Below are 13972 nucleotides of genomic sequence, written 5' to 3'. Positions count from 1 at the left end.
TTCAGTTGGTTTAGAATTGCATTTTCTAAAAGCTGCATTCAATTTCAACTGCCAACTGTTTGGTATAGCTGAATTAGACAGATCATTCTTCTCACCTATTGTTTCTTAGTACAAAGATATATTTAAACCCATGAATACATTCAATGTCCTCAGATTCTCTATATTTAAAAAAAATCAGTAAATTTCTGTTCTACTTTGCCACATGATTTATAGTCTCAATCATTAAAAACACCAACACATTCAGTCTATTATTTGACTATACAAACTAAGATGACCACTTGCAATTATCTGTCTTACCATATAGCAGAACATCCAGTAGATTAATATGCTACTAAGCATGGCCTAGGGAATTGATAAGCTCCCAAGGGAAGAAGATTTTTAAAGATTACAGTTGAATTAATCATTTTGTATGGTGCTCCAGGGTCATTACAAAATCATACACAACATACTTTGCCATGGAGACTGGGACTCCCTGATTTAAAAAATAAAGCTATTACTGAGTAAAAAACTTTAAAAAGAAAGAAAAAAGATATAGAGAAACTAAGTTATATTGTCATAAAGCTCCCCATCAAATGTGTGTTCTAATGAAAATTTGCTTAATAAACCGTAAATCATCATCATTATAAAAACAATTACTCCATGAGTGCATGCTTATTTGGTGCCAGACATAATGTAAGGCATTCCCACATTTAATGTTTATTTCTGTGAAAGAAGTACTATTATTACCCCTATTTTACAGATGGGCAAACTGAAGCATAGAACAGTTAAGTGGTCTAAGTCTAGTACATTGTAAAGCCAGGATTCAGATTCAGGCAGATATTTTCCAGACCCCACACTCTTAACCACTATAGTGGACTGCTTCATGTTGCTATAGGTATTTGAAGCCTAAGAAGAGAGAAACGAAAATACTATTACGGCTTCCCCACCATATGGTCTATTAGAATCACATTGTAGATACTATTTTTTTTTGAAACCACAATCGCTTTCTCAAATCCAAAGAATCAATGAACTTCCTTAAGAGATTAAGATACGTTATAAGATGCTAACGTGCGGTTTATTTAAATTTTTGCCTGAGATATACTAAGCATCATAATTGTGAAGCGAGGGCTCTCCCAAATTGTTGCTGTTTTTATAAAAATGTCTGCAGCAATAATTGGAGAATCACTGCTCCAATAGTTGCACAAAGATGTCTTTCCTTAAACATTAACAAATATAATTTCATACATTCCCCTATCTGTCTGAAGCAGTAGAAAAGAGGTTGGATTTTTTTTTCTTTAACTAGGGCAAGGTATGGGGCTGGGAGAGGAAGAATAGGCAAGGGGCAAGGTAACAACCACAAACACATGTTTTCCAAAGATAGAATCTTGAGTATCTGGCTACCATGCCTTAGATAGCAATGTCTTACAATAACCACCCTGTAGAAAAAAAACTGGCTTCTAATTATGAATGGAACTGAAAGGGATTAATATTTTGAAGTAAATAACATATCTTTAATTTTTTTAGTGGCGAAGATCTTTTGCTCCTCCATCTTTCCCTATTACTCTGTTCCACATTCCCTATCCATTATCCCCTTTGGAAATGATACATTTTTCCCTATACACACTTGATTTTGCCTCTCCTACTGCACTCACTATACCACTTTTATCAGTTACACGTGCTTAGTTTATAGCTGCCTTCCTCCTCCAGACCTGTAAATTCTAAGACCAGGATAAAGCCTTATATCAACCCACAGTGCTTCAGAAGGTTCTTAGATGATTTATCAATTACTAAGGCATACACAGCAAAATGACACAAATCACAGTGATTCAAACTGAAGCAGGACACATGAAACAAAACGAGAGGAAAAAAAAAAAAAAGGAAGAAATCAAACAGCACCCAGAGAGAGAGACTAACTTTTAACACCCAGAAGATAATTTAGTCTAGTAATTGGTCTCTGAGTAGACAACCAAAGCTTAAATACCAGCTCTGCCACTCCAAGTTAGGGGAGTCTAGACAGCTCTCTGAAAATCAGTTTCTTCATCTGTAAAATAGGAACAATAATAGTACTCCTTCAAGAGGTTGTTGTGTTGCCTGTTTAACACTGAACCTAGTGTCTACAGAACAGCAAACACTTGAAACATGGTAGCTGTTAGGACAGTTATACTTTAAGGTTTCTTGCCCCTAATCATAAATTTTAACAAATTCACTTTAAAGGAAAGCCAACAGAATATATACACTATATGAAAGGTAAAAGTAACAGCATAGATGTTATAATTCAGAAAAATTATGTTTACTTCACCAGCCCTATTTTCTGCACTTTGCAAGGCATGAGCACTGTACTGCTTGTGGTTCTCAGTGTACATCTGCCATTTCTAAGCCCTGTGCTTTAAATTCATGCTTAAGAATGCTCCCTTTCTGGGCGCCTGGGTGGCTCAGTGGGTTAAGCGTCTACCTTCTGCTCAGGTCATGATCCCAGGATCCTGGGACTGAGTCCCGCATGGACTCCCTGCTCTGTGGGGAGTTTGCTTCTCCCTCTGCCCCTCCCCTCTGCTCATGCTCTCTCTCTCTCTCTCTCAAGTAAATAAATAAAATCTTAAAAAAAAAAAAAAAAGAATGCTTCCCTCCCTCCTGCTACTCACCCCCAACCCTCTGTTTGCTGGCCAACTGCCACTCACTCTTTAAGGCTCAACTAAGAAATCCTTGCTGGCCTTCTTTGTCTTCCTCAAGGCTTCTATCTGAGATACAAGTAATCACAAGTAATCTGTGACTACTACACTGTACTCTAATTACTTTTTTAATATCAATCTTCCACTTATACTCTAAAAGCTTCCTGAGGCCAGGGACTAACTGGCTGCTGGATCCCCAATCCTGGCATGAATGAGTAAATAAGTAGGTTATCTCCAGAACTGAGTATAGTACAGGATACAAAAAGGTACTAAATTACTTCTTTAAAAAAATTATATCAAACAGATCCATAAAAATTAGGCTGGAACACAGTATACTACCATTTGTTTCTAAGCATATTCTCTCCCACTCAGTCAAGTGAAATATTATCCATTTTTCAGGAAATCTTAGGAACCATGGGACCTCTCACTACATTTCAGAGCCAAGACCACCTCACCAGACTTCCTCTTGACAAACAGGAAAATGAAGGGCACTGTGAACAGCAGCTATGCCGCTGAGCTGGGCAAGAAAATGCAGGGCAGTCTGTAAAAGTATCTGAAAAGGACTCAGTGCTGAGAACCAGAGGAGAAGAATGGATGGGGTTACCTGAACAAAGTAGCACTCATTAACTATTTGCTGATTAACAAGAATCTTTGAGTCTTTCCCATGTACACTTGACTTCTAGCAGATTTCAGATTGGGTAACGGGTCTTATCAATAATCACACAGAGTTTTTAAAATTAGAAATAGTTTCCTTACTATAGTTAAGTTTTTTGAATGAACAAATAAGTGAAAAACATGGACATGTGAATGCCTACAATGGGCCAGGCAATGTGAAGCCAACAAAACACCAGAAGCCCTAAGCTGCTGGTACCAGCGATGGTATTTAATGGTGCTATATATATAGGAAGGCAGTATGGGCTCTGCATGGTGCCTTTTTCAGACTGGGCATAATTTAGAATCTGCTCCCTTTCATTTTTTTTTTTAAGATTTATTTATTTATTTGTTGGGGGTAGGGGGAGAGGGAGAGAGAGAATCTCAAACAGACTCCCCGCTGAGCTGGATGGGGGGCTTCATCTCAAGACCCTGAGATCATGACCTAAGCCGAAATCAAGAGTCAGTAGCTTAACCCACTGAGCCACGTAGGTGCCCCTGTTCCCTCTCACTTAAAGCTTGATAGAAGTGAGAAGAGACCTGAATATACCTTTTGATTACCAAAGGACTGCTCTTACTCTTCCCAAGGCACTTGAGTCAAATTTTAAAACCGAAGGTAGTTGAAGCTTATTGTCTGTACATGCAACTAAATGAATACTAAGTAATATGTACTAAACTAAACTAAACTCCTGTGGGACTAGCAATGGAACTTCAATAGAACACATTTTAGCTTAAAACACCAATTTAGTATTTCTCATAGGTGGAATTACACACCATTAGAAAAAGAAGCGATTGTTTCATAAAATGAACTGAGACAAGTTGTTAACTGTTTGGAACAAAATAAGTTTAATATTTACCTCATACCATGTAGTAAAATTAATTTCAGATGATTAAAGTCAAATATAAAAATAAACTATTAAAAAACAAGAAAATAAAGGTGAATATATCTCTACTGATGGAAAATTGGACTAAGTAGAAAAACAATGGAAAAACATACACACACAGACTTTGGATTGATGGTTTTAAATTTTTTTTTAAAGATTTAATTTATTTATTCAACAGAGATAGAGACAGCCAGCGAGAGAGGGAACACAAGCAGGGGGAGTGGGAGAGGAAGAAGCAGGCTCATAGCAGAGAAGCCTGATGTGGGGCTCGATCCCAGAACGCCGGGATCACGCCCTGAGCCGAAGGCAGACGCTTAACCGCTGTGCCACCCAGGCGCCCCTTAAAATTTTTTTGATGGCATTAAAATTTTTTAAATGTTTATATATCCATGAACAAAACAAACCAAATAAAACAAAATGGCAACTGAAAAACCAAAGCAAATGTCCAACATAACAGAAAAAGGTTAATATTCTTAGTGTATAAAAAATATTTACAAGGGGGGGGCGCCTGGGTGGCACAGCGGTTAAGCATCTGCCTTTGGCTCAGGGCGTGATTCCGGCGTTATGGGATCGAGCCCCACATCAGGCTCCTCTGCTATGAGCCTGCTTCTTCCTCTCCCACTCCCCCTGCTTGTGTTCCCTCTCTCGCTGGCTGTCTCTATCTCTGTTGAATAAATAAATAAAAAAAAAATNTAAAAAAAAAAATTTACAAGGGGAATCTGGATGGCTAGTTAGTTGGGCGCCGGACTCTTGGTTTTGGCTCAGGTCATGATAAATCAGGGGAGCCTAGCTGGGATCATGAGTTTGGGCCCCACATTGGGTGTAGAGATTACTTTAAAAAATATTTACAAATCAATATAGCAAAAATAACTCCATGGAGAAAGTTGAGTTAATCACATGAATGACTTATAAAACAGGGAATATAAAACATATAGTACCAAATATTTGAAAAAAAATGTTTAACCTCTGAAAAAAATGTAAATTAAAATGATAAAATCCTAGCGGTGAAGAGAAAGGCTTCTGGGGTTAGACACCAGGCCTACAATCTTGGGCAACTCATTTTACTTCTCTGAGCCTCAATTTTCTTTTCTTTTTTTTTTTTTTAAGATTTTATTTATTTACTTGTCAGGGGAGGGGGGAGATTGATCAGGCAGGGGGAGTGGCAGGCAGAGGGAGAAGCAGGCTCCCCGTTGAGCAAGAAGCCCAATGTAGGACTCGATCTCAGGACCCTGGGATCATGACATGAGCCAAATGCAGACGTTTAACTGACTAAGCCACCCAGGTGTCCCTTAGCCTCAATTTTCTTTGTAAAACAGAGATAATAATAATAATAATACCTAAACCACAGGAGTGATGTAAAAATTAAATAACATAATGCATGTAAAACACTCATCAGAGTGCCTGGCACATGATAAGTGTTCAATAAACAATAGCTCTTATTATAATGAAGAAAATGGGTGATGATGATGATACTCAGGGCTGATGAGGGTGCAGTGGAGCCAACATTTTTATGCACCTGACCCCTGGCATACTTCAGACTTTGTCAACGAAGTCTGAGTCAATCTTTCTGGAGGGCAATTTAGCAATATGTACCCAAGTCATATTCTTTAGGCTTCTGAAAACAAAAATGTTTAAAAACAATGGAAGAACTCAAAATGGAAAAGTCTACTAGATAATACCATATTCATCAATCCATCATCTGTTGATCCACATGTCCAATATTACTGACCCTGGTGATACAAAACTATGAAAACAGACCCTGGTTAAAGGTTAGGTGGGGAGATAAGCAAACAATCAAGTGCATTAAGGAGATAAGAGCCACTATGGGTAAGTATAGGGTGCTGTGGTGCGCATAGAAGGAGCACCTACCATAGTCTGAGAGTGGAGTCAGGGAAGCTTCCCAGAAGTGACATTTAAGCTGGGACCTGAAGGATGAGTAGGAATTAGTCAGGTAAAGAGATGAAGAAAAAGTGTTCCAGGTAAAGGGAACAGCATGTGCAAAAGCCTAGAGATCAAAGGGAGCGTGGCATGTCAGCTTGACAGAGCAGTGTGCAAGGCAGGAACCCGGGAAGAGACAAGGATGAAGAGGTAAAGCAAGGTTTGCTCATTAAAAGTCTTGCTAGCGAAACTCGGGAGTGTAGACTTTATTCTAAGAGCAATACAAACAATTAAAAAGCAATTAGTGCTAAGAAAGAGTCAATATTCGTAATATATCAAGAGGATACACAGGTTGAAAAGAATGAACAAATAGCTCATAAGATGGAAATACAGGATTGCAGTGAAGGTTGCACAACTCTGTAATACAGTTTTACTAAAAATCACTGAATTGTACAATTATTAAAACAGGTTTATTTTAGGCTTTGTAGACTATTCCTCAATAAAACTATCTTTTAAAAAGTTAACAGAAATGCCTAATAAACATCTGAAAAATATTCAACTTGTCTAGTAATAAAATATATATAAGACCAATGAGGTATTATTTTTTATCCTTGAAAATTACTGATTATATATGAAATGAGGATATCCAATGTTAATAAGGCTAGGAGAAATGAATGTTCTTACACTATGCTGGCTGAAATAAATGTTAATTGGAACAACATTTCTAGAAAGTATAAATATGCAACAGGAGTCTTAAAATTGCTTATACTCTGTGATCCAGTAATTATATTTCTTGAAATCTTAATAAATGTAATATTTATGCCCAATGATGTTCACTGCAATGTGATTTATAATAGCAAAAAAAAAAAAAAGTTGGGAAAAAACGAGATGTTCAACAATAATGGAATGGTTAGGATGAGTTATAACTGCCCAATAGAGCCATTTAAGTGATATGGCACATAGATATGTATCTATGATATATACCAAACTTTAAAAGAACCAAATATACAAAATTATACAGACAGCAGCATTTCAGCTATGTAAAATACATATACAGTTGTACAGAACATATCTTTCATTCTCTTTTCTGTGCTTTTCTGTATTTTCCAAAATTTCCTACATTGACCATGTATTATTTCTATAGTGTAAGAAAGTTTCTAAGGCTGTCTTCAAAAAATTAAAAAGCATCACTTTTAAGTATTTATACTTCAGAGAAATCAATTTCATATTTGCTATGGTTTTATTTTCTCTGTCTGGGAGAAAGATGTGGTCATATTTGAATATATATAAAATATATATATAATTCAATTATATCTCATTTATCCAGCATCATATATGGAAATGAATTTCCCCAACTAAAATGTGCATCATAAGTTTCAAAACTTCGGTGAAACTTGGATGGATATCTATCTCAAAATACAAATCACTCAATCCTGACTGCTTAAATGAAGACAAAACAAGATGAAGCCTTATTATGATTATTCAGGGTCATCATTATGACCACATAATAATAGCTCTGAGGGACCACTGGGTCTTAGAGAGGGATTTGTCCTTACATTAAATAATCCATACTACTGAATTTTTCTTATGCCAGCTATTTATAAATCATCTTCTTCCTCCCTTGCTATAAAACCATCAGCTATCATTTCCTAGAACTGTAAGCAGCCTGTTTTTCACAGCACCTGCCACAGTTGACATTCCTATTTTGCTGTTGATAATCTTCTTAGAGTAAGAAAAACTAAATATCCAAATTTTAAGAATTATGTGTAAACTAAGAGATAATAGTCTTCAAATAAGGGTATCACCTAAAAATGATTTGTACAGACCTAGGTGATTCTGTTCTAGTCAAGTTACAATATAAATGAACTGCAAAGAGTATGAGTTCTTGATTGCATCTTAAGTCTTGGTTCCTTTACTATATTGGCAGCGAAGTTCTCAGGATAAGAAACTCATATGCTGTTTCACATCATGGAAAGAGATGTGGACCAGGAGCCAAGGAACTTAGTTCTAGTGCAGTTCTTACACTAACCAGTTTTATAACCTTCAGCAAGTCTTTTAACCTTGGTACCTGTTCTGCATAACTTCTGAAGCTCTCCTAGATTTAAATTAGATCACAAACACAAAAACACTCTGAAAAGTACAAAGCACTACACAAAAGTAAAATATTTTTATGGTATTTCACTGTGTTTATATGACCATGGATCAACATAGGAATGTTCAGAAAATTTCATAACAGAAAGAAGGAAAGAGATAATTCTTAAATTGCCTATTAATTAGGAAACATCTATTATCTTAGAAGAACAATACATTCCAAAGTTGGCATCTCTGATTCCTCCTCTCCTATATCCAAACAGTTTCCAGGTCCTCTGTGTTTTCTCCATAATCCCTCACATCTGTCCTTTTCTTTCCATTACCATTTCACATCCCCAGTTTAGGCCTTCATTATCTCACATCTGTAAGAGCCTCTAACTGGCTCCACTCTTGGCCTCCCTCTGCCTCTCTCAAATCCCTCTGGCCAATAGCTGCCAGATCAATTTTCTTAAAACACCACTGATCATATCTGCTCAATAACCTCTTTAGACTCTCCATTACTCTCCCTATCAAGTTCAAACTCCTGAACTCAGCAGTCCCTGTGCAGTCTCAGCTTCCTCTTCACCTTTATCTCTTACTACTCTTCCAAAGAAATCCTTCCTCTAACTGGTCTAGTTAAGTCCTTCAGATATGCCTTGTGCTTTTCTGCCTGTAAATTCTGGCAATACAGCTTCTCTCCACCTGGAATACTATTTCCCAGGCCCTACCCAGCCTATAAATATTTCACCCTACTTCAAGGCTGAGTTTGAATCCACCTACTACATGAACGTCTCTTTGATTACCACAAAGGAAAAGATGGAAGATTCTAAAGTTAAATACATCTTCAACAGCTGAGTGACACACATCACATTCCTTAATAGCTCTTTACCTCAGTTTCTTCATCTGTAAGACAGGGATAATAGCAATTTCCCTCGGACATAATGTGAGGAATAAATGAGTTAATTCACATAGAGCACTTGGCATGATGCCTAGCATAGATGAAAACTCAAGAGCTGTGAAATATTGTTATTAGCGCTCTTACCATTAGTGAATTTATCTTAATGTGAATTCAGACAATACTTATGGCCATTACTAACTAGCTGTTCATGTACATATAGTATCATTTGCTTCACTCTTTTTCTACCCTCTCATCTCACATTTGTTGTTCTTCCTATTCCCCTCCCAAGATTACATGATACTGATACATGGGACCCATGTCTTATACACCTTACTATCTGTAATAATCACTCATACCCAGTAGATGATCAATAGATTTGTTTAATCCCCAGTGAATGAATATTGAAGACAGTATTAAAATGCCCTATACTACTATAGTGAAAAAGTAAAATAAAATGCTTAAAATTATTAATTAAAAAACCTAAATTTCCAGTCTCACAAAACTAAATCTCTCCTTTCATGATTTTCTAGATTTTTTTTTGCTCTGTTTCACCTTTAAAACAAACAACTCAACCTGTTCATGCAACAAGAGATATAACAGCAAATATATGTAGGCCAGACAGCAGTCAAATATTGGAACACAAGAGCCATAAGACAACTCAGCTGTACATAGCTCTGGATGAAGTGAAATAGGAAGACAATTTAAGGGGAAAGGTAACTGGCTCAGCAGTCATACAAACACACACACCCACACCCATACACACACCAGTCCCGGGATTCCTTTACACCCAGGGCCACATATAAGCAGCTGAAATAACCAGGCTACTATAGCAAGTAGATGTAGAAATATGAATCAGTTAGCTCATCAACTGAGCTTACCACATGGTCAATTTAATTACCTATCTCAGGAGTGGCTATTAACATACCTCAGTATTCTAATAACTAAGGTTTGGCTAATTAAGTCATATCAAGTAGATATGGCCTTATTGTATACTAATCATTCATCTCAAGAAACTTAGTATGATAACTTGATATATGTATGTTATTATCATAGAATAAACTATTTTTAACAATGCCCAGGGAAAATGATTTTACTATAATACTGGTTTCTAGTGCATCTGCATGACTCTACTAACTTTCAGCTGCTTTCTCAGCCAAAATCAGTCCTGGTGACCACCATCCTCAAAGGGTTTACTAGTAGAGAGAAGTAAGATGGTTTGATGGAATATTAACTTTCCAAAAACTAGCACAAAATACTACATAAAAATAAGTTTATTAAGTTTCTATCCACAAGATACTTGTCTTCAGAGGACTCTAAAACGTTTTACCAGCTTTGAAGTGCAACTATTCTCAAATCACAAAATCTTAAGAGTTGGAAAAAGCCTTAGAAGTTCCCCACTGAAGGAATTCTTTATACTAACTTCCAGGCAAAAGGCCCTTCTCTGAATACGTTAAGCAATGGACACTCACTATTTTTGAAAGGCAGTCCACTTTATTGTTATAAAATTCTTCCTTACAATCATTGGAAATCTGCCTCCCTGAACTTTTACCCAAAGATCATAGTTCTGCTCTCTGGAACAATACAAGTTAACCTCCGACATATAATCAATTCCAGAATTAGGATATAATTGTCAATTTGGTCACACAAAATGCAAAATAAAGCTCAGGGGAAAAAAAAAAGAAACCACTATGATACACAACAAAATTTTGAAATTCAGGAAACTATGCTGAAATCACCATATTTTCAAGCTATCAAAGCCCATGCCTCAGTGAACATACAAATATTAAGAACAACCTGATGTTTTACAGTGGAAGGTAGTACAGTGTTTACTGAATACCTTTTGGCAACGTGAAATTACTAAATCCACCAACACAGTTTTAAAAATTACAATTCTGTAGGAAGTTCAAGACGGTTTTTCCAATTGCTCATATTTTCATTCTATTTCCTTCTAAAACATCTGCATGTTTTTAGAATATCCCACTTCGCCCCACTGGTGCAATATTTCATGTATTTATTTTTAATATTTTATTTTTTTAAATATGTTCAAGAATAAAACTGAAAAGCATAGGGTATAAAGGAGTGGGGGTGGGGCTAGCAGGGAAGTCAAAGACGGGCCCAGCAGGAAAAGGCTCCTTACTGGGTATTTTCCTTCTGGAAGCATGCTTCCCTGGCATAGGCATCTGAAGTAAGGAGCCATACAAACACGACCCAAGAACAAGAACGATCATGAGCAATGAGTGTAAGGCATTAATGTCTGTAAGATGTAAATGAATTGGCACTGGTCAAGCAGCGCCAGATGCTTCAGGACCTCTTAGAGGAAAGGTAAGAGGTCCAAGAAGCAGAGACCACAGCCACCCTCTGCGGGAGGGAAAGAGGGAAGAAACGAAGAGTAACTACCAGCTCAGCAGTCCAATGAAGCCCGAACAGTACCAGAGCACAAGAAATACGGCAAGTGACTAGGGGGAAGGCACACACCCCGGAGAGCCTGAAGAAGGGGTTGCAGTGTGTGAATACTGAACGGGTCCAAGAAATGGGTGTGGGTAAGGGGCTGTGGTGTGTATAAGGGGCAACGCAGGAGTCCCACGGTCCTCTCCCTTGCAGCAGAGCAACAGAGGGTACAAGGAAGGGGGAGGGTTAAAAGCAAGAATGACTCATTCCCGAAAGGAAGTGTTCAAGCCATAGGAAAGCATGCCACGGGGGGGTTCAAGGCGAGGACTGTGAAAGCCAGGTGCCCACAGTGATGGGGGCAAACCCCAACGTCCCGTAGTTCCCGTAGCTCGTCTTTAAGATGGGGTGTGGGGGGGGGGGTTCGCGGCAGCCGAGTGCCAAGGCCTGGGAAGCGGCGCGGCGCGTGCGCAGTGGCGCTCGGCGGGACCCGCTGAGGCAAAGCGGAGCCGCAGTGACAGAAGCGAGCGGAGCGGCCGCCGGGTGGGACTCACCGAGGCGCAGGGGCTGGAGGTGGTGCTGGGGGTAGGCGACCGCTGGACCGTGACCAAAGCCATCTAGACGCTGCTAGGTTGTTCCGGGCAGGGCATTCTTGTCCTGAGTGTGGGGGGCGGGAGGGTGACGGAGCCGGGATGGAGAAAGGGGTGTGGGATGGGGGTGAGGGGAACGGGGAGGAGGAGGAGGCCGCGGGAGCGGCCGCAGGCTCCGTACCCACCACCGGACTCTCGCCTACTGACGCGCGGAACGGGCGGCGGGCGGGCGGGCGGGCGGTTCGGCAGCAGCGGGGCACAATGAGCGCTCCCAGTGCGCAGGCGCCACCTGTCAGCAACCGCCTCTCCCCTCGGCGCGCGCCGCCGCCTCGCCGTAACCCTTGAGTTGCCGGAAGCCGGCTGGGTGTTTGCGTCTCCGGCCGCCGCCCCTTCCCGGGTTTCTTCCTTTGGTCTGGAATCGCGCGGTTTGCCAGCGTGGAGAAGCAGTGAAGTGGGATGGGGGGAGGGGCCCTGGGCCGGGGGGACGCTGGAATCCCCATTCCTGACAGACGACCATCTTATGAGGTGGGGGCGCACAGCTTAACCGATCTTAGTGAAAGGAAACTGAGGTGAAAATCCTGAGGCAAACGCGTTGTCTGGTGGGAAAGGGCTCCGCTGGGTTTCAAAGGCTTTCTCTAGGCGGGAGTGAGACTTACTGGACTGGAGACCCTCTTGGCGCGACCAGACGAGTTTTTTCCCTTTTGCCCCGGTTCTCGGGGGCTTTTTCTGAGCTTTACCACCGTCTGTCTCAGAGCCCCTGTTTTATGATGAGACTTTAGGAAAGAAAGAAAGGTTTTTAATTTTATACCCTGGCAAGCTTCAGGGTACCCCTCACGCTTCCTCTATTACCCTGGCCTCTGTCTAAGGACTTATTCATTATTCCTAAGGTGGAGAGAGGCTGCATGAGCCCGGGAGGCCGAGAAGGCTGGGCTCACGAAGTTGTAAGGGTCCAACCTGTTATTTACCTCCCACTTGCTTCCTGCTGGGAAGAAATTCTCTTAAATAGGATTTGCTCCTTGAGATTTTTTTCTCCTCCGGCTCTAGATTTCATTATTGCATAGACATATGTGAAATGTAGATTATTAAATATTTTAAAGGAATACTTTTCTAAAGGATAAACCGTCAGCAGACTATAAGCCAAAAAAGTAATGAAAAATCAAGATTAAGGTGGGGGGGAATCTCATTTTGCAAATACCATTGATTATTTACACAAAGAGTTGACAAAGCTATTTCTCAATTTGAGAGATACTCTGGAATATACCACCATACATATCAAAGCTATAGAAAACACATTAAGGAGTTTGCACTTATTAAAGCCTCCTCTTTCTGTTGTCACTCAAACTCTCTTGGATCTCATTGCTTTCTTTAAACCGACAGGGCTGTCATGAGCTCTTTCTGGCTGCTGTATGGTTAAGTGCCACTAGAGTCCTCTGTGCTGAGCCTTTGTTCTCTCCCTGGGGCCCTGCGGTTGAAATAATTAGCAGGGAGTTTCCATCAAGAATCAGACACTGAGGGTCCCTGTACTGTACAGTCCTGTATAGAATGAATTGCAGAGACGCCCGCTGGTAGGCTTTTGCCCCCTGGTGGTGGTGAAGAGTGCCTGCGAGATAAAATTAAACAAAGATGTATGGTTCACCGATTAAACAATCTGTTTTTTTCCCCAAGAGCTGCGTAGTAAACAGGAAAAGACAAAACAAAGTTCAGAAATAAGAACTTTGAACCAATGCTTAGAAGACCAAACAGGAAGTTATATGCATAGCTAAGAAATTTACATAGCTGAAAGCTGAATGAACTCAGATAAATGAAACGGGGTTTAGAAATCAAAGTATTTTAGAAAAAAGTATTATACAAATCTATAGGTTTTAGTAATATAATTGTATGTTACTTTTCTTAGTGACTCGGGGATAGCAACACTGATTATCTACTTTTGTGTAGCAACACAATATTAAGAAATTCTTTTGGCAGAAGACT

At 39.6% G+C, this 13972-nt stretch overlaps 1 protein-coding gene across 3 annotated transcripts in view; it reads right to left on the bottom strand.

Moving 5' to 3' along the window:
- Positions 1–12120, bottom strand: part of SSH2 (slingshot protein phosphatase 2) — a 250029-nt gene extending 237909 nt beyond the window's left edge. Inside the window, exon 1 of one of the 3 annotated variants that reach the window (XM_034640201.1) lies at positions 11966–12120. In XM_034640201.1, the coding sequence (XP_034496092.1) occupies positions 11966–12028 (63 nt within the window). In that variant the 5' untranslated portion in view covers positions 12029–12120. The remainder of the gene's footprint in view (positions 1–11965) is intronic. The other 2 variants (XM_002912307.4, XM_011225237.3) reach the window with 2 other exon arrangements.
- Positions 12121–13972: the final 1852 nt, after the last annotated feature.

The sequence above is a fragment of the Ailuropoda melanoleuca genome, chromosome 13 (assembly GCF_002007445.2).
Source record: "Ailuropoda melanoleuca isolate Jingjing chromosome 13, ASM200744v2, whole genome shotgun sequence".
NCBI lineage: Eukaryota > Metazoa > Chordata > Mammalia > Carnivora > Ursidae > Ailuropoda > Ailuropoda melanoleuca.
The sequence above is the reverse complement of the archived record's forward strand: the minus strand, read 5'-3'. Positions and strand labels throughout refer to the sequence as shown.